The 21252-nt window shown below is 39.8% G+C and overlaps 1 protein-coding gene across 1 annotated transcript in view; it reads left to right on the top strand.

Moving 5' to 3' along the window:
- The first annotated feature begins 477 nt into the window (after nucleotides 1-477).
- Nucleotides 478-21252, top strand: part of RFC1 (replication factor C subunit 1) — a 72608-nt gene continuing 51833 nt past the window's right edge. The window contains exons 1-3 of the mRNA XM_068974892.1: nucleotides 478-567; nucleotides 13721-13849; nucleotides 19653-19728. Coding sequence (XP_068830993.1) covers nucleotides 565-567; nucleotides 13721-13849; nucleotides 19653-19728 — 208 coding nt within the window. The 5' untranslated portion in view covers nucleotides 478-564. The remainder of the gene's footprint in view (nucleotides 568-13720; nucleotides 13850-19652; nucleotides 19729-21252) is intronic.

Below are 21252 nucleotides of genomic sequence, written 5' to 3'. Positions count from 1 at the left end.
CCACTTAAAAGTAGGCGAACAAAACCAACTGGATTGGTCAAACATTTAAAAGATCAGGGGAAATACTGTTTGGTGAAATTTTAATTTCGGAATAGATGTTAAAATGTAATTTGTGAAACATACACCCAAAATGTTTGCCTTACTGCGGCTGGTAATAGAAACATTTTTTAAAAAATATAAACATGTTAAAGCTACTAAGGAGGGCAATGAAACCTCCAAACATGCTCGCCCTCGGAGGACATCGATCTCGAGACCTCCCCAATTGAGGGCCTCTACCAAAAGTCGAAGGCGCAAAACAAGGCTCGGGCCACGATCCCGCCACTCCTTGCGACGCCAGCGTCCAGGCGGTCTCAAGGGCCGCACCTGGGCTCACGTAGCGCCTCCCGCCTCCCACCGGGACCCAAAGGAAGCTGCGCGCCTCCTGACGTCATCACCGGGCGCCGCTGCCTCGACCTCCTTCCACTTCGCGGGAGAAGTTGTTGGCGCGAATGGATCCCGAGCCCCGGTAACGGACCCCCCCAGCCGGCAGGGCCTGCTTGCTCGCGCGTTCATCCGTGGGCTGCAATGGTGAGCACCTGGGAAAGGCTTCGCGGCTGGGGAGCTGGGGAGAGTTCGCAGGCAGGGCGTGGACCTGGCTCTCCTGGCATGGAGGGTCTGGGAGGACCGGGATGCGTGGCTCCGGAAGGGAACGAAGGCACGAAAGGGGCTACAAGCTGGGCGCCGGGCTCACAGCTTTCCTTCCACTGCGGGCTTCAGCTTTCGGCCGCAGCCAGCGCGCAGCGCTCTTGGTGCTGCGCGGCAGCTTCACGTTTTCCCACTGTTGGGGGAAGGGAAGAAGGAAAGGAGTAATGAGGTGATTTGGGGGGCTCAGGGGTAAAGTTGCTTTTCCTGTTAAGTGTTGCCTCCAACCTCGGTTTGAGTCCTGCCTAACGCGTTGATTTCAAGCTTTGAGTGTCAGAGAAGAAGAATCGAACAAACTTCCTTTCTGATGAACAAGTTTCAGGCCTTCAACTTTCGTCTTTAACAGCACCGCGAAATGCTCTCATGAATAAGTTTCTCAGCCTTCAGTTTTCGTACTTTCCTCATTAGCAGCTCCGCGAAGTGCTCATCAGCCGTTTTGCGATCGAGGACACGGGGAGGATGTTTTATTTTGTTCAGATGAGTTCATAGAAATTAAAGGGATAATACGGTTTACAGGAGAGAGGGCAAACCTGGGAGGAGCAGCTGTAGTGCATTTGACAGCTGTCATCGCTTGTCACCTGATATTAAAAATAATCTTAAACAAACCCTCAGTGCCTAATTCTGCATAAACCATATAAAGAGTGAAATAATTATGCGGCCGTCAAAACAAAACATTCATGCTAGAATGGCAGTAGATACTAGTGTGTGTTTGATTTTAATGTAAAGGACAGTTTATTGTGCTGCATTAAGCTGGAGTCTACTTAATAATCAGACATTTTTTTCAGTCATTTTATTTTCAGTCAGCATATTTGTCACAGTGTGCACATTCTGGGCTGTGTGTGTGTAATTTTATGCCAGATTGGGAAAACTTACAGCCCTTTGTGTTTCTTCTCAGAGAAGGATGAAATAATGATAACAGCATAATAGCCAGCTTGTAGCGAGTGTCTTGTTTTTTTTTTGAAGGTAGCAAGTATCTTCAGGTGGATATGCGGGCTGTTTGTATTACATGTCTTTTCTCATTTAAACCTCACAGCAATCCAGTTTTAAAGATGGTAAAGGGGGCCTTTAGAGTTTAAAACACTTTGTGATGTAACTAATAAATGGTTGAACTAGAATTAAAACCTAGGTTTTTCTGACCACCACATTATGCCACCCCCCTAAAATGACTGTAATTAGTAATTACATTTTGGACTTAAGGCACTGCATAGTAATTGTGGAAAATTCTTAAGACTTGGAGTCTTGAAGGTAAGAGTGAGGCGATGTTTTGGTATTGCTCTGCCATTTAATGATGAAGTGGTTTTTGAACAAGTAAATAGCCTAATTTTAACCTCTTAAATTATGTTTCCTTAACTGTAGAAAGGGAGAAATATAGCTGCCTTGAGTGATTGTCTTGAAGGTTAAACAAAATAATAAATGTAAAGCTTCTGTTCTGGTCCCTGGCTTGTGGTAGGAAACATACAACTACACGACCAATGATCTCTGTTTCTCAGGAAGGATTGTGTGGAATGTTAAAGAGTTTAAGGGGCATCAGAGATACCTTTGATGTTGTCAGTTATGGAGAACGATAGCTTATGTAGTCAACTTTTGATCATTCAGGTACTTTACATAATTGGTTCTTCTTAGTACTCCTGTTCAGGGTGCAGATGAAAAATAAAGCCCTTCTCAAAAAAAGTGAGAGTCAAAGGGATCGGTTTTGCTGTTTGTAAAGGAAAAAGATTCTATAAAGAACATAGCAAGTTTGGATTTTATTGGTGTTTAGTTCTCTCTTTAGTACAAAAAAGCAGATCCTAGACCAAAATTCTGTTCAACCTATGTTTATTAGACACCTGCACATAAGTTATATGGTATAGTAGTTTGTGACTTTTGTTTGGATCTCAGCTCTCCCTTTGGTAATGTGGTGAATGGTATGCAAGTTTGCTGCCCACAGAAATATGTAAGGACATACATACACCACTTAAGGAGATTCACATATCTTCTGAGGCCCTTCAATAGATGTAAGGTTAGCAACTCTTGCCCTGGGAGCTGCATCTTTTTCTTAAATCTTTTCCAATTAAAAGTTATCAAAGGTGTAAAATATTGTGTGTCTACAAAATGGAATACTGTGCAACCATCAAAAAGAGAAATCTTTGTGCCCTGATACAGAACAGTTGCCAAAATAATTAAGTGAAGAAAGATACAGACAGTATGTAAGATATGCTGCCAGTTTATTGTAGAAAAGGAGAGAAAAGAATATATACATATTTGCTTGAAGATGGGAAGGATACACAAGGCACTGATAACATCTGTTGCCTTCAAAGATGGGAAATGTGTGTCTGAGAGGCAGGGTAGGAAGGAGACATTTTACCCTTTTGAATTTTTGAACCATGTGAATATAATGTCTATTAAAGGAATTGAAAATAAATAGAATAAAAAGTAGCCATGTAAGTGATTTGGATTGCTGCTGCTGCTAAGTCGCTTCAGTCGTGTCCGACTCTGTGCGACCCCATAGACGGCAGCCCACCAGGCTCCTCTGCCCATGGGATTTTCCAGGCAAGAGTACTGGAGTGGGGTGCCATTGCCTTCTCCTTGATTGCTATGAGAACTTAATTATTTGCTTAAAACATTAATGAAACTTGAGAGATGCCATTTAAAAAAACGTGCCCTGGTGGCTCAGAGGTTAAAGCGTCTGCCTGCGGTGTGGGAGAGCTGGGTTCGATCCCTCGGTCGGGAAGATCCCCTGGAGAAGGAAATGGCAACCCACTGCAGTATTCTTGCCTGGAGAATCCCATGGACGGAGGAGCCTGGAGGGCTACAGTCCACGGGGTTGCAAAGAGTCCACACGACTTCACTTTCACTTTCAACATATTTAATTCATTGACTGCCATAGTTATTTATTGAAAATATGCAGAAGTTTGAATTAAACAGGCATGAGACTTGAGGGATGAGAGAGAGGTCAGAATGCATCTAAGCTGCTGCTTTGCCACATTCTAGGGGAGACCTTTCACACTGAAGTTTACTGCATGAATGCTTCCCTGGAGCAATGTTGGCACCCTTTTGTATTAATAATATAACTTTTGCCATTTGTACTAGTACTTGACCTATAAGACTCTTATTTCCTTTCCAGGCTCATCTATCTGTTCTTTGAGTGTGTTAAGCTAGTTCTGTCTCAGCTTTTATTTTTGTTATTTTCTCTCCTTGGGATACTCTTCCTCCTCTTGGAATACTCTGCCTTTTTCTCACTCATTCAAGTGTCAGTCATCACTTCCTCAGAGCTTTCTTCGTCATATCTAAGAAACCCATTACCTAATCCAGGGTCATGCTTCTATTGTCTTCTGACAGTTTTATAGTTTTAGCTCTTAACATTTAGGACTTTGATCCATTTTGAGTTAATTTTTGTATATGGTGTGAAGTAGGGGGCCCAATTTTTTTTTTTTTTTTTTGCATGCGGGTCTCCAGTTGTTTCTGCACCACTTGCAAAGTATTCTTTTCCCACTGAATTGCCTTGGCTCCCTTGTCAAAAATCAGTTTACCATAAGTGTGAAGGTTTCTTTCTGGACACTGAATTCTGTTCCATCGATCTATGTGTCTTCCCTAAAGCCAGTCATGCACTTATTTTATTACTGTAGCATTGTGGTACATTTTTACATTGGGAGGTGTAAGTCCTTCAACTTAGACCTTTTTCAGGATTGTTTTGCCTGTTCTGGATCCCTTGAATTTCTAAAATATGAATTTTAGAATCAGCAAAGAAACCAGCTAGGATTTTGTTAGGGATTGTATTGAATCTGTAAATCAATTTGGAAAGTATTGCCATCCTAACAACATAATGTCTTCTGATCCATGATATGGGCTATCTTTTCATTTGTTTGTGTCTTCTTTAATTTCTAAATAATATTTTATAGTTTTCAGAGTATGGATTTAACACTTCTGTTAAATTTATTTGTAAGTATTTGGTTCTTATTGATGATGCTATTTTGTTCTTATTAATGACGTTATAGATGGAATTGTTAATTTCATTTCTGGTTTGTTCTTTTGAAAAGTATAGAAATACAGTTGGTTTTAGTATATTGATCTTGTATCATGCAACCTTGTAGAACTCATCTAAGTTAGTTCTAACAGTTTTTCATTTTAGTAAATTCCTTAGGATTTTCTTTATTTAAGATCATTTCAGCTGCAAATAAAAATAATCTTGCTTCTTTCTGCCCAATCTGGTATGCCTTTTATAATTTAGCTTTGCCTAATGGCTTTGTTTTTTTTTTAAAACCAGAGTGTTGAATAAGAGTGGTGAGAATGGATTTCTCTCCTGAACTTAGGGAATTACATTCCAACAGCTTACCTGTCGTTTTTAAAGTATAAGCTTTTAATATAATTTAAAATTATTAAATTTCATTTGTCTATTCTGTGCTGCTGTTAATAGACACTTTTAGTCAGATATATCATTTTGCACTTAACTGTTTTTCAGGATTAAAGATTTTTGCATTTGGATAGATTTTGTGAAGTGTGTTGGTGATAATCAGTTTCTGCTTGTGGATTTGGTGGATAAATTAAACATAGTAATCAAAATATTTGTATTTCTTTACTTTCAAATTCATGGGAAGTAGATGGGGAAACAGTGGAAACAGTGTCAGACTTTATTTTTTTGGGCTCCAAAATCACTGCGGATGGTGATTGCAGCCATGAAATTAAAAGACGCTTACTCCTTGGAAGAAAAGTTATGACCAACCTAGATAGCATATTCAAAAGCAGAGACGTTACTTTTCCAACAAAGGTCTGTCTAGTCAAAGGTATGGTTTTTCCAGTGGTCATATATGGATGTGAGAGTTGGACTGTGAAGAAAGCTGAGCACCGAAGAACTGATGCGTTTGAACTGTGGTGTTGGAGAAGACTCTTGAGAGTCCCTTGGACTGCAAGGAGATCCAACCAGTCCATTCTGAAGGAGATCAGCCCTGGGATTTCCTTGGAGGGAATGATGGTGAAGCTGAAACTCCAGTACTTTGGTCACCTCATGCAAAGAGTTGACTCATTGGAAAAGACTCTGACGGTGGGAAGGATTGGGGGCAGGAGGAGAAGGGGATGACAGAGGATGAGATGGCTGGATGGCATCACGGACTCGATGGACGCGAGTCTGAGGGAACTCCGGGAGTTGGTGATGGATAGGGAGGCCTGGAGTGCTGCGATTCATGGGGTCGCAACGAGTCGGACACGACTGAGCGACTGAACTGACTGATTTTCAAATTAGAGAAGTAAAGCCAACCCCACAGAGCACTGCAGTGCTTATTTTGCATAAAATCCTGTACTCTTCAAAGTGAGTGAACACAGTGGTATGATATGGTTTCTCTTTGCATTTTTGGTAGGCAGATATAGCTTGTTTGCTCGTTGAGCCCATGTACAGTGGAAAAGTTACTAGCTGTTTGGTTATACTTCAAAGTAAATATGTATCAGCTTTTGTACTTTGATCTTTTAAAGTTAAAAGGTCATTATGGTAGTTTCCTTTGTGCAGGTTTAGGAGTATTTATTGCAAAGATTTTTTTTCCCCACCTCTAACTCTACTAATAGATTTGTAATTAGCAGATTTGGAAACTTCTAAAAAATTAATAATTTTTTTTTTGAGTACTGGTCTGGTACTTTGTCTTGACTTATGTCAGTTCAGTTCAGTTGCTCAGTCGTGTCTGATTCTTTGTGACCCCATGAACCGCACCATGCCAGGCCTCCCTGTCCATCACCAACTCCCGGAGTCCACCCAAACCCATGTCCATTGAGTCGATGATGCCATCCAACCATGTTATCCTCTGTCGTCCCCTTCTCCTCCTGCCCTCAATCTTTCCTAGCATCAGGGTCTTTTCCAGTGAGTCAGCTCTTTGCATCAGGTGGCCAAAGTATTGGAGTTTCAGCTTCAACATCAGTCCTTCCAATGAACACCCAGGACTGAATTCCTTTAGGATGGACTGGTTGGATTTCCTTGCAGTCCAAGGGGCTCTCAAGAGTCTTCTCCAACACCACAGTTCAAAAGCATCAATTCTTCGGTGCTCAGCTTTCTTCACAGTCCAGCTCTCACATCCATACATGACCACTGGAAAAACCATAGCCTTGACTAGATGGACCTTTGTTGACAAAGTAATGTCTTTGCTTTTAATATGCTCTCTAGATTGGTCATAACTTTCCTTCCAGTGTATATGTATATTAAAATTGCATTTGGGCTGCCTGATAGGTGATGCTTTTCTTTAATAGTGTTGTAGAATTGTTAGTTACACCTTAGGGTAGGAGAGTGCAACAGATCTTTCCCTTTTGCTTACATTTATGTGACTCAGCTGGTAAAAAATCTTCCTGCAGTGTGGGCGACCTGGGTTCCATCCCTGAGTTGGGAAGATCCCCTGGAGAAGGGAAAGGATACCTTGGCGGTCCAATGGTTCAGAACCTGCCTTCCAATGCAGGGGACGCAGGTTCGACTGCTGGTCCTCGAACTGGGATCCCGCATGTTGCAACTAAGCCCTGGTGCTGCAGCTGCTGAGCCCACACATTCTGGAGCCCACAAGCCACAACTTGAGGGCCTGCATGCTGCAAAGAAGAGCCCATGATGGAAGATACCCCATGCAGCAGCAGAGATCCTGTGTGCCCCAATTAAGACCCAACACAGCCAAGGAGATAAATAAATATTTTTTTATTAAGTAAATGAAGCCCTAAATCAGGGCATTGGCAATAGAAACAGAAGAAGGAAGACAGCAGTAGTCAGGAGATTCTTAGATAGGTTGGTGAGGTGGAGGGTCAGAAGGAGGAAAAACAGTGCCCATTTTTCTGTTTTGAGTGAATGGTTATGCTGTGCATTGAGGTGGGAAAGAGAGAGAAACAAGTACCCCCAAAATATGAGCTTGGTTTTGGATGTTATGAGTTGGAGGCATCTTTGGGGGCATTTGGATTGAGGTGAGATCCAACCAGTCCATTCTGAAGGAGATCAGCCCTGGGATTTCTTTGGAAGGAATGATGCTAAAGCTGAAACTCCAGTACTTTGGCCACCTCATGCGAAGAGTTGACTCATTGGAAAAGACTCTGATGCTGGGAGGGATTGAGGGCAGGAGGAGAAGGGGACGACAGAGGATGAGATGCCTGGATGGCATCACGGACTCGATGGATGTGAGTCTGAGTGAACTCCAGGAGTTGGTGATGGACAGGGAGGCCTGGTGTGCTGTGATTCACAGGGTCGCAAAGAGTTGGACATGACTGAGCAGCTGAACTGAACTGAAGATGGCAGACTGTTTGACTAAATGGATATGGAGCTCAGAGGTCTGGAGTAGAGACAAGATTTAGGAGGCTCAGGTGGCTGAGTGGTAAAGAATCCACCTGTTAAGCAGGAGACGCGGGTTCGATCCCTAAGTCAGGAAGATCTCCTGGAGAAGAAAATGACAACCCACTCCAGTATTCTTGCCTGGAAAGTTCCATGGACGGAGGAGCCTGGCGGGCTTTAGTCCGTGAGGCCTCCAAGAGTGGGTCACGACTGAGCGACTAAACAGCAGCAGCAGTGTGCTTTTAAGCGGTACCTGATTTTGAGATGGATGTAAGTTAGCTAATGCAGTGTGAGTATGTGAATCAGAAGTTTTTAACTGAAGGTCCATGGAGAGCCATTAATAGGCTTTAGAGAAAAGCTGTGAAGAAGAGTATTATACTAAAAGTGAAAGTACTTTGTTTTTTGTAGCCACAATACTGTAATATGACAAGAGTACCATATGATAGAAGAGTCAACTTGAATAATTTTCCTGGGAAATAATACACAATAATGTTAATTTAATACCTGCTTAAAATTCCTTAAAACAAAGAGCAGTAGATAAAGTCATGCCCACAAATTAATATCAAAGTTTATTTTAATAAGCAATCTTTAAAAAAAAAATCTACCATCAGTTTCATTTTACACAGTTAAAAACCTCTCTTTCTGAGCCCAGGTGTGAAGGTCAGGACTTTAAAAATAACCACTCATGTGTTTAACCATTATTAATTAAGCACCTGCTTATCTGAGGTGCTGGCCCTGTACTTGAGATACAGAGGTGAGTAGGATAGACAAGCCTCCTGTATGGAATTTATAGCAATGTGTTCAAACTCAGATTTCTATGACTATCAAAAGTATCTCCTACTGATCATTTTGGGACCCATTTCAGGTCTTACTGCTGTCCTTGAGGCTGTCTGTATTAGGTGCTCCTGGTGCTTTTACAGTTTTGTGATTATCTCTGTCTTAGCACTTAGTATTTAATTCTTCATATACTAATTTGTCTCCCAGGTAACTTTATGAGGTCTTTTTCCTGTTTGTGTCCTAAGTCCCTGGCATGGTGCCTATCTGTAATCACATAAGGATCAAATGTATCAGGAATAATAAGGGAAAGGCCATATTGCTAGTGATGGAGTGTGGCAGCTTTTGCTTAGATCCTGAGAGTTATCAGGATCTATCAGGGCTTCCTTGATAGCTCAGTTGGTAAAGAATCTGCCTGCAATGCAGGAGACTCCAGTTTGATTCCTGGGTTGGGAAGATCCGCTGGAGAAGGGATGGGCTACCCATTCCAGTATCCTTGGGCTTCCCTTGTGGCTCAGCTGGTAAAGAATCACCTGCAGTACGGGAGATCTGGGTTCAATCCCTGGGTTGAGAAGATCCCCTGGAGAAGGGAAAGGCTACCCACTCCAGTATTCTGGCCTGGAGAATTCCATGGACTGTATAGTCCATGGGGTCGCAAAGAGTTGGACATGACTGAGTGACTTTCACTTAGAATTATGGTAAAACTATGAGGGGGCAGTCGTGGTCAAGTAGAGAGAGAACTATGAAAGGAATTCGGAGTCAGAGGACCAGGTCGCAATCTGGTGTGCCATCTCTAATCCCCACAAGAATCTTGTGAGGCAAGTGGCATTATGAAGAAACAGAGGGCCAGAAAAGTTAAGTAATTCATCCCAAGTGTCTGGTGCATGTGTGCTAAGTTGCTTCAGTTGTGTCTGACTCTTTGTAGCCCACCTGACTCCTCTGTCCTTGGGACTCTCCAGGCAAGAATACCGGAGTGGGTTGCCATGCCTTCCTTCAGGGGATCTTCCTGACCCAGGATCGAACCCATGTCTCTTATATCTCCTGCATTAGCAGGCAGGTTCTTTACCACTGGTGCCACCTGGGAAGACCCCAAGTGTCTAGTGAAAGTGAAAGTCGCTCAGTCGTGTGACCCCATGGACTCTAGAGTCCATGGAACTCTCCAGGCCAGAATACTGGAGTGGGTAGCCTTTCCCTTCTCCAGGGGATCTTCCCAACCCAGGATCGACCCAGGTCTCCTGCATTGTGGCCAGATTCTTTTACCAGCTGAGCCACAAGGGACACCCAAGAATACTGGAGTGGGTAGCCTATCCCTTCTCCAGTGGATCTTCCCCACCCAGGAATTGAACTGGGGTCTCCTCCATTACAGGCGAATTCTTTACCAACTGAGCTACCCGGGAAACCCAAGTGTCTAATAGTAAGTGGCAAAACTGACTAAAAGCTTACGTTTGTCAGACTTAATTCTACTTATTTATCTATAAAATGAAGATAAATCATTCTATTTGCCTTTATACCTCATAGAATCGTCAAAAGAGATAAATCTGTGTCCAGTAGCTGTAAATGGAAGTGTGAAAAACTTGTTGCTATTAGCTGTCTGTGCTAAAATATGTTTTAATGTTTATGTGATTTTTGCCTAAGTCTTTTGCTTTATTTGAACTGTCATGTTCAATTAATAACTATTTAAAAAGAAAATAAGAGTTAATTACCACTCTTTTGGTTTCCCCAAATAAAACCGTTCCTTTTACCATTTCTTTTAGAAGTGAAATCCTGGGACAAAGGGTTTGCACATTTAAAATTTTGATAAGTGTTGTTGGATTGTCTTGGAAAGGTTATACCAATTTTTACTGTTATTAGCAGTATAGTGTGTGAGAATCTGTTTCCCCACACCTTTGACATACCTGGGCATTACGAATCTTTTAACACTTAGAAAAATAATCAAGTTCTAATTTATCTATTAGTTGTCAGGTTGAGCATCTTTTATTATTTGGTTATTTGCATTTCTTTTATAATTTATCTACTGGTAACTTTTATCCATTTTTTCCTACTGGATTACCTTTTATTGATTTGTAGGAGCCCTCATATGTAATGTGTGGTAGATATTTTCACGTTAGTTATTTTTTAACTGTTTATGATATCTTTTATTTTTATGTAGTCAAATTTTTCTTAATGGGTAGTTTCTAGTCCTGATGTTCTGCTTGGACGGACTTCCCTTTGCTAAGATTATAAAAATAAATTTAAAAACGTGTTCCTTTTTCTACTCATATACTGAGCAAGAATTGTTCTGTGCAGGTAAGAGTGATGTTTAGATCCATTATTTGGGAATTTGATTAGTCACTAGTGTTATTCTTTATTTCATGAAATCTTTAAAGACCTGGAATACCAGGTAGGGACTGTTAATAAAGAATAAGGTAAAGTCATGGTATAAATTAAAGTCAAATTGGTGACCTTTTTATCTTAGATGTTTATACACCAGATGGCTGCTCACTTTGGAGGTAACTCCTAAAAAAAAGTGTGAGTACAATGACTTTCACTCCAATGAAAATTCTTTTTCAAAAGTTTAGATTTTTAGTAGATATTGAGTTAGGATCAGGATGCTGTAATTTAATTGTTCTGCTGCCGTCAGAGTGTAACGGCATGAGGAGTGGGAAAGTAGGGGAGAATACAGGGAAAGGAAAGGGGTTGTGAATAGGAAGAATTACTTAGGAAGAAAAGGTCGCAAAAATGCTTAGGATTGGCAGGGTGGTACAGACAAAAGTCAGAGAGCTCAACGTTACCAATAGTTCCATTTCCTGAATTATGTTTTGTTTTCTTTCTCTTTGTGGTTTTAAGTATTTGTGTTTCCATCACAGATGGAAAACCACCACTGACTTTAAGCTGATTGTTAATGTTCAGTATTGAACTGTGGTGCATGTGTGCTCTGTGTGTGTATTTGAAAAATCACACTATTTGAAGACTTACTTGGTAATTTCAAAAGTGAAACTCCAATGTGAAACTCTCATTTCCTCCAGAGGCAATAAAGTAAGTAGTTGTCCCCCTCAAATTCAATTCTTTGCAAATTATACGGAAGACTGTGGCTTTCTGGCTTTCTTTATTATCTAGTTTTTCTTTAGCAACTGACACAAATGTCTCAGTTTCATAGCTAAGGTACCATTTTGCAAACAATATATCTTAGATTTTATTAGGATGGATTTGTGACTTTTTTATATTAGGAAATTTACAGAAGAGGGTATAAAACCAGGGAAGTCTGTAACCTTTCAAAAATATTTAACATGTCTGTGTACCTCATTTATCTGTTTTCTTTATTGGCTTAACCACAAAGCTGTGTGTTTCTGTGTTTGCAGAACACACTTATTTGGGATTTTTGACATTTTAAGAGTGTGACAGTTACCGCCAGGATCGAGGAAAAACATTGTTACCTTGTTACACTTGACAAAGTACTTTTAACAGGTATTTTCCTCATTACAGTAAAGAGAGAGAACTTGGAATAGGCAAAAAAAAATTGGAGACTCAGGATTATAAGCATTGAGGATAGGAATAGGGAAAATGGTTCAACTCCCTCTTTGAACCCAGTTCTTTGAAATTCAGATCCTAAATTCTCATATTCTGTGTTCCTTATACCCTTCCTTTCCTGTGAGTAGAGAACTGTAGGTGGAGATGTTTCAGTGATATGGAGGGTTAATAGTGCATAAATGAGGGAGAAGGGAAGCTTTTTACTGAGTCAGAATTGTGATAGATGCATAATTAATCCTCATAAAGTGTAGGGAGTATTTGACTCACTGATGAGAAAACAGATTAAAAGTCAAGGTCATACCTTGGTCCACTGGAAAGTGCTAGAGCAGAGATTCATACCAGGGATTTCATACTCTAAGGTCTATTGCCTTTTCTCTACACCACAGTGTATTCAGAGCTTAAATCTAAAAGTCCGTCCTAAAGAACATCAGTCCTGAATATCCATCGAAAGGAGTGATGTTGAAACTGAACCTCCAATACTGTGGCCATCTGATGCGAAGAACTGACTCATTTGAAAAGACCCTGATTCTGGGAAAGATTGAAGGCAGGAGGAGAAGAGGACGACAGAGGATGAGATGGTTGGATGGCATCACCGACTCAATGGACATGAGTTTAAGTAAACTCCTGGAGTTGGTGATGGACAGGGAGGCCTGGTGTGCCGTAGTCCATGGGGTTGCAAAGAGTCAGAGGTGGACACGACTGAGAGACTGAATTGAACTGAAAATCTAAAAGCGTAGGAAGAATATGTATCATAAGAAAGATGAGTGATATTAATTATAAGTTACATTGCAAATGTTTTAGTATGATTAATTTGACAGAGTAATTGAAGGAAGTATAATCAAAATTTTTCCTTTGGAATTTGGAAAAATCATGTAAAGGGAAATAATTTAAAAGTTCTTAGTTATTAAGGTCTTAAATGATCAGGGTTGTAAGAATTATTCTTTTCTCAAACTGGAGTATAAATTCCATAGGCAAGGATTATGTTCTTCAACTCTGTCTTTTCCCCTAGTGTGTCTACGATGATGGGGTATGTGCAGGCATAATCAATAAATGCTTGTTACTTACCTCTTTTAACTGTGCTGTTTTTAGCAAAAATTTCCTTTATTTTTGCCCTGGTTTTGGCCAGATTCTGAGGATTAAAATTACTTTTCATTAGGCACATTATTATTATTTTTGAATCTTTTTGCCTGTGCTGCTCAGCTTGTAGGATCTTAGTTCTCCAACCAGGGATTGAACCTGGTTGAACGGGGCCTTAGCAGTAAAAGCTTGGAGTCCTTACCACTGGACCACCAGGGAATTCCCTAGACTCATTTTTTTAACTCAGGTAATTTTTATCAGTTAATTTTTGCATCTAAAAAGGATGCTGCTGCACACTTGGAACTATATCATTGTGAAGACATGATTGAGAGTGGACCAGTGTTATGTAGAGTTGTTCCTTTTTACAATTGAAATTAGAATTTTGTGCAGTTAATGTTTGTTATGAATCTCCTTTTTTGCCTCTAGGATATTCGGAAATTCTTTGGGGTTATACCAAGTGGAAAGAAACTTGTAAGTGAGACAGTAAAGAAGAATGAGAAAACAAAGTCTGCTGAAGAAAGTTTAAAAGCAAAGAAAGGAATAAAGGAAATCAAGGTCAGTTTTCCAGATGCAATGTTGAATTGTATAAAATAAACTCAGTTCTGAGATTTGATATATTGAGAGCCTTATGTAAATATAAATTTCGACGTATTTAGCAGATAATAAGGTCTTACTTATTTCTAGTTAATATATCTTACTGTGTCTATAGTTTGGTATTTTCGTTAACTGTTTTAACGAAAACTTAACCAAAATTTGCTCATAAAGACATAAGCTCCAGTATTGGGCTTCTCGTGAAGCAAGGCTTTGGAGGAAAGCTTTATTCTTTTTCCTATCCTTCTTGGGCTTCAGAGAATTTAAGATATAATCTCACTATGATAAGCAGGCAGTGGTGCCAGTAGTGTATTTGAGTTAATATTGTTCCTTTGTGTGTAAAATGTGAGAATTTTGCAGCTCTACAGGTAGGTTTACTACTACCCCACCCTTTATGCCATAATTGGCATATGAATTATATCTATATATGTTAATACTCCACATTCAATATAATAATTATTGCTCTAAACCAATGTTATTTTAAAGGAATTAACAAAGGAAAATTGCTTTGTGACTACATATGGTGATGGATGTTAACTAGGCTTATGGTCATTTTACAATATATGTAAATATTGAATCATGTTGTACACCTGAAACTAATAGAATGTTACATGTCAATTATATCTCAGTAAAAACTTCCTTTGTAAATAAGGTAAAAATAATTAAACAATATTTTAAAAACATGTAAGAGTAAAATTACAAATGCATGTAATTAAACTGTCATTAAAATACCAATAAATTATAATTTAAACACATAAATTAACTTTTTTTATTTCCTAGGTGAGACTAAAATAAAAATCTCAGTCTTCTGCTGTCAAAAAAAAAAACCAGGAAGATTGATCTTTTGTACTTAACCATATATTGGCCACTTCTGGTGTTTTCCTTTCTTATCAAAGATCTGAATTTCCATCTACTATAATTTTCTTTAATTAATATATTTATTTAATTATGTAAATGCACCCAGTCTTAGTTGCAGCACACAGGATCCTTTCGATCTTTGTTGGCAGCATGCAGAATCTTTAGTTGCGGCATGCATGTAAAATCTAGTTCTCTGAGCGAGGATTGAACCCAGACCCCCTGCATTGGGAGCGTGGAGTCTTAGCCACTGGACCACCAGGGAAGTCCCTTATACCATTTTCTGTAAATCTGAAGAATTTTCTTGAGCATTTCTTGTAGAATAGGCCTATTGGCAGTGAATTTTATAAGTTTTTGTTTATCTAAAAATGTCTTTATTCTGTCTCCATTCTCGATGTTTTTGCTGGATATAGAGTTTTGGACTGATAGTTTTTGTTTCAGCACTGTAAAGGTGTTCCATTCCTTTTTTTTGGTCTCCATTTTTTTCTGGTGAGATGTTAGCAGTCATTGATATTGTTTTCTCTTGTATGTGTTGTATTATTTTCTCATGCTGCTTTAAAAGACTTTATCTTTGAGTTTCAGCCTTGCCCATGGTGTACTTGGGTGTAGTTTTCTTTTTTTTAAATACTGTTTAGGGTTTCTGAGCTTCTGAGTCTGTGAATTTATATATATTTTTGAATTTGGTAATTTTTTACCATTATTTCTTCAAATATATTTCTGCTTTACTCTCTCCTCTTCTTATAGGAGAAGAGTCCTTATATATATACACACACACATACACGCATATGCCCACACACACATATATGTATATATATTAGAATTATGGAATTGCACTACAGATAATTGAGGCTTGTTGTTTAGTCCCTCAGTCATGTCTCACTCCGTGATCCCATGGACTGTAGCATGCCAGGCTTCCCTGTCCTTCACTCCCATAGTTTGCACAAACTCATGTCCATTGAGTCAGTGATGCCATCTAACCATCTAATCCTCCGTCATCCCATTCTCCTCCCACCTTCAGTCTTTCCCAGCATCAGGGTCTTTTCAGATGAGTTAGTTCTTCATATTAGGTGGCCAAAGTATTGGAGTTTCAGCTTCAATATCAGTCCTTCCAATGAATACCCAGGACTGATCTCCTTTAGGATGGACTGCTTGGATCTCAGTGCAGTCCAAGGGACTCTCAAGAGCCTTTCCAACACCACAGTTCAAAAGCATCTATTCTTCAGTGCTCAGCTTTCTTTATAGTTAACTCTCACACCCATACATGACCACTGGAAAAACCATAGCCTTGACTAGACGAACCTTTGTTGACAAAGTAATGTCTCTGCTTTTTAATATGCTGTCTACGTTGGTCATAACTTTCTTTCCAAGGAGTAACCGTCTTTTAATTTCACGGCTGCAGTCACCATCTGCAGTGATTTTGGAGCCCCCCAAAATAAAGTATGCCCCTGTTTCCACTGTTTCCCCATCTATTTGCCATGAAGTGATGGGACCAGATGCCATGATCTCAGTTTTCTGAATGTTGAGCTTTAAGCCAGCTTTTTCACTCTCCTCTTTCACTTTCATCAAGAGGCTTTTTAGTTCTTCTTCACTTTCTGCCATAAGGGTGGTGTCATCTGCATATCTGAGGTTATTGCTATTTCTCCTGGCAATCTTGATTCCAGCTTGTGCTTTATCCAGCCCAGCATTTCTCATGATGTACTCTGCATATAAGTTAAATAAGCAGGGTGACAATATACAGCCTTGATGTATTCTTTTTCCTATTTGGAACCAATCTGTTGTTCCATGTCCAGTTCTAACTGTTGCTTCCTGACCTGCATACAGGTTTCTCAAGAGGCAGGTCAGGTGGTCTGGTATGCGCATCTCTTTCAGAGTTTTCCACAGTTAATTGTGATCCACACAGTCAAAGGCTTTGGCATAGTCAATAAAGCAGAAATAGATGTTTTTCTGGAACTCTCTTGCTTTTTCGATGATCCAGCAGATGTTGGCAATTTGATCTCTGGTTCCTCTGCTTTTTCTAAAACAAGCTTGGACATCTGGAAGTTCACGGTTCACGTATTGCTGAAGCCTGGCTTGGAGAATTTCGAGCATTACTTTACTAGCGTGTGAGATGAGTGCAGTTGTGTGGTATTCTTTGGCATTGCCTTTCTTTGGGATTGGGATGAAAACTGACCTTTTCCAGTCCTGTGGCCACTGCTGAGTTTTCCAAATTTGTTGGCATATTGAGTGCAGCACTTTCACAGCATCATCTTTCAGGATTTGAAATAGCTCAACTGGAATTCCATTACCTCCACTAGCTTTGTTCGAAGTAATGCTTTCTAAGGCCCACTTGACTTCACATTCCAGGATGTCTGGCTCTAGGTGAGTGATCACACCATGGTGATTATCTGGGTCATGAAGATCTTTTTTGTATAGTTCTTCTGTGTATTTTTGCCACCTCTTCTTAATATCTTTTGTTTCTGTTAGGTCCCTACCATTTCTGTCCTTTATTGAGCCCATCTTTGCATGAAATGTTCCCTTGGTATCTCTAATTTTCATGAAGAGATCTCTAGTCTTTCCCATTCTGTTGTTTTCCTCTATTTCTTTGCATTGATCCCTGAGGAAGGCTTTCTTGTCTCTCCTTGCTAGTCTTTGGAACTCTGCATTCAAATGGGTATATCGTTCCTTTTCTCCTTTGCTTTTCATTTCCCTTCTTTTCACAGCTATTTGTAAGGCCTCCTCAGACAGCCATTTTACTTTTTTGCATTTCTTTTTCTTGGGGATAGTCTTGATCCTGTCTCCTGTACAATGTCACGAACCTCCGTCCATAGTTCATCAGGCACTATGTCTGTCAGATCTAGTCCCTTAAATCTATTTCTCACTTCTACTGTATAATCATAAGGGATTTGACTTAGGTCATACCTGAATGGTCTAGTGGTTTTCTCCACTTTCTTTAATTTCAGTCTGAATTTGGTAATAAGGAGTTTATGATTGGAGCCACAGTCAGCTCCCGGTCTTGTTTTTGCTGACTGTATAGAGCTTCTCCATCTTTGGCTGCAAAGAATATAATCAGTCTGATTTCGGTGTTGACCATCTGGTGATGTCCATGTGTAGCGTCTTCTCTTGTGTTGTTGGAAGACGGTGTTTGCTATGACCAGTATGTTCTCTTGGCAGAACTCTTATTAGCCTTTGCCCTGCTTCATTCTGTATTCCAAGGCCAAATTTGCCTGTAATTCCAGGTGTTTCTTGACTTTCTACTTTTGCATTCCAGTCCCCTGTAATGAAAAGGACATCTTTTAATTGACATACATCACCTGTTCGATTGAGGTATACAGCATGATAGTTTAATTTACACATATTATGAAATGATTATCACTCTGGGTTCAGTTAGCATCCATCATCTTATATACATACAGTGAAAGGAAGAAAAGTTTTTTTCCTTGTGTTAAGAACTCTTGGGATCTGCTGTCCTAAATTTTCCTGTGTAGCATACAGCAGTGTTAACTACAGTCGTCATGTTGTACATCACACTCCTAGCACTTCTTTATCTTAAACTGGAAGTTTTTACATTTTGACCACCTTCCTCCAGGTCCCCCTTCCCCCCACCCTCTGCCTCTGGTAACCATAGATCTGTTTCTCTTTTTTTATGAGTTCATGCTTTTTTATTTTTTGCTTTTGATTCTATGTACAGTGAGATAAACAGTATGTGTCTTTCTCTGATTTATTTCACATAGTTAAATGCCTTTGAGGTCCCTCCACGTTGTTAGAAATGGTAGGATACCCTTATTTTTTATGGCTGAGTAATATTCATATATTCACAACTTCTTTATCCATTCATCCATTGACTGACGCTTGGGTTGTTTCTATGTCTTGGCTTTTGTAAGTAATGCTGCTATGAACATGTGGGTGCAGATAACTTTTCAAGCTAGTGTTTTTTCTTCCTTTGAATATATTCTCAGAAGTGGAATTGCTAGTCGTGTGGTAGTTAGTTCTATTTTTAGTTGTTTTGAAAAACCTCCATACTGTTTTTCATAGTGACTGCTCCAATTTACAGTTCCACCAGCAGTGCACAAGTGTTCCCTTTTATCCGCATCCACACCAGCATTTGTGATCTCTTTATCTTTTTGATGATGGGTCTGGCCTAGTCTTTAGGGTTTCTCAGGTGGTAATCTAGTGGTAAAGAACCTGTGTGCCAGTGCAGGAGACCTGAGAGATGCGGGCTCTATCTCTGGGTTGGAAAAATCCCCGGAGAATGAAATGGCAACCCACTCCAGTATTCTTGCTTGGAAAATCCACATGGACAGAGGAGTCTGGCCGGCTACAGTCCATAAGGTCGCAAAGAGTCAGACACGACTGAAGCGACTTAGCAGCAGCAGTAGGAATAGGCTAAAGAATAGGCCAGTGTGTGCGTGCATGCTACGTCACTTCAGTCGTGTCCAACTCTGTGCGACCTCACAGATGGCAACGCAGCAGGCTCCCCCATCCCTGGGATTCTCCAGGCAAGAACACTGGAGTGGGTTGCCATTTCCTTCTTCAATGTATGAAAGTGAAAAGTGAAAGTGAATTTGCTCAGTCGTGTCAGACTCTGCACAACCCCACAGACGGCAGCCTACCAGACTCCTCCGTCCATGGGATTTTGCAGGCAAGAGTGCTAGAGTGGGGTGCATTGCCTTCTCCATTCTTTAGCCTAATTAGAGCATTATTGACATTTGGGGTGAGATAATTCATTGTTCTGTGCATTGTAGAACATTAAATAGCATCCCTTATCTACCCATTATATACCTGTAACACCCCCACCCCAGTATGACAAGTGAAAATGTTTCCTGTAGGGGCAGGGTTTCTCTGGTTGTGAACTATTGAGCTCAAGTCTAACAAGGAAAAAATAGGTAAGTTATATAGGCTTCCTTGTATTCTAACTATACTGTGATGTTTATAGGTAAATAATTCTTGTACAGAAGATGAAATCAAGCCGAAGCAGTCAAACAAGAAAAAGAGGATCATCTATGATTCGGGTAATATTTCTTTTCAGGAGTTTTCAAGTTTAAAAATTTTCATTGTGTATCTGTTAGAGCTGATGTTCTGTATAATGTTAATAGGTGCTGTGAGAAGAGGGCTCTGTGTTCAAGAAAAATTGAAAACAACTTTTATTATACTACAGGATTTATCAGAGCTGAAATATGTTAATAAAGTTTTGTTCTGTAGAAATGTGGTATATATGGCGTGTCTGAAACTTACTTTGAATATGCTAAAGTATTTGTATTAATTTCTCTTTCAGCTGAGGTTCTTGGAAACTGAATTTGAAAAAGAGTGCCATAAAATGTTGCTTTACAAAGATCTAAAACTTCATTTTTGTCCTTTTGATTTGGTCCTTTTTTATTGCAGTTAAAAAGGAAAAATGGTAAAAGTTTTAGATTTTGATTTTTTTGGAGAAGATCTATGCAGTATGAATTCTTAAAATTAAGAATGTAACCTAAGGAAGCATTTATAGATTATCAGGATTTTGACAGTGATAGCAAAGGTTCTAAAAGTACCTGAATGTTTATTGTGAGTCTTTTACTGCCGTATATAATAAAGAATTTGAAATAAGTACATATCCCTATTCCCCAGAAGTTTCCATCTTTTGGGACAGTGGAATTATAACTGATACATTTTTAGAACTGTATGAGACAGGATTTATAAAAGCATGGTGAGAGGAAGGGGAAGGACACTGAAATTTCTGAAACTCCTGTTTTGTACCAGACATATACTAGGTATTTGTACTTTGTCTTGATTTGTATTTAAGTGCTCTGGGTGATCAGCCTGTGGTAGACAGAATAATGGCCCCTAAAGATGCCCACGCCATGGTTACTAGAACCTTGTGACTATGTTCGGTTGTAAGGCAAAAGAGGTGACATTAAATTTATAGGTGACCTTAATGTAGGGAGATTATCTGGATGGGCCCAGTGTAGTCACAAAGAAGAGGAAGGCAGAAGAAGAGGTTTAAAAATTGACTGTGGAAGGAGGTCAGAAAACTGGAGAGATTGCAGTGTGAGAAGGACTTGGCCTAATGCTGTAGTCTTTGAAGATGGAGGAAGGGAGGGGGCTATGAGCTAAGGAATGCTTGCAGTCACTAGAAACTGGAAAAGGTAAGGAAATAGATTCTTCTGTATAGTATCCAGAAAGGATCACAGCAGTCCTGATGCTTGATTTTAGTCCAGAGACCCAAGTTGGATTTCTAACCTCCAGAACTGAGAATAATGCATTTGTGTTGTTTTAAGCGAGTAAGTTTGTGTTGACTTATTACCGCAGCAGTAGAAAGGCTTAACCACTGGGTAGTGATAATCTATCAGAATTTTAAAAAGAGATTTGTTTGGAAAAGAATCTTGAGGAATTGATTAATAATAATCACTTTAAAGTAATTCCCTAGTAGTCTCAGTGGTTAGGACTTGGTGCTTGCACTGCTGTGGGCTCAGGTTTGATCCTTGGTTGAGCTAAGATCCCACAGGCTGTGTTTCATGGCAAAAAAAAATAAAAGCAAACTATATGGGGGTAGGGTG

This window comes from Capricornis sumatraensis, chromosome 7 (genome assembly GCF_032405125.1).
Source record: "Capricornis sumatraensis isolate serow.1 chromosome 7, serow.2, whole genome shotgun sequence".
NCBI classification, from domain to species: domain Eukaryota; kingdom Metazoa; phylum Chordata; class Mammalia; order Artiodactyla; family Bovidae; genus Capricornis; species Capricornis sumatraensis.
Note: the sequence above shows the minus strand (reverse complement) of the source record. Positions and strands in the feature narration are given on the sequence as shown.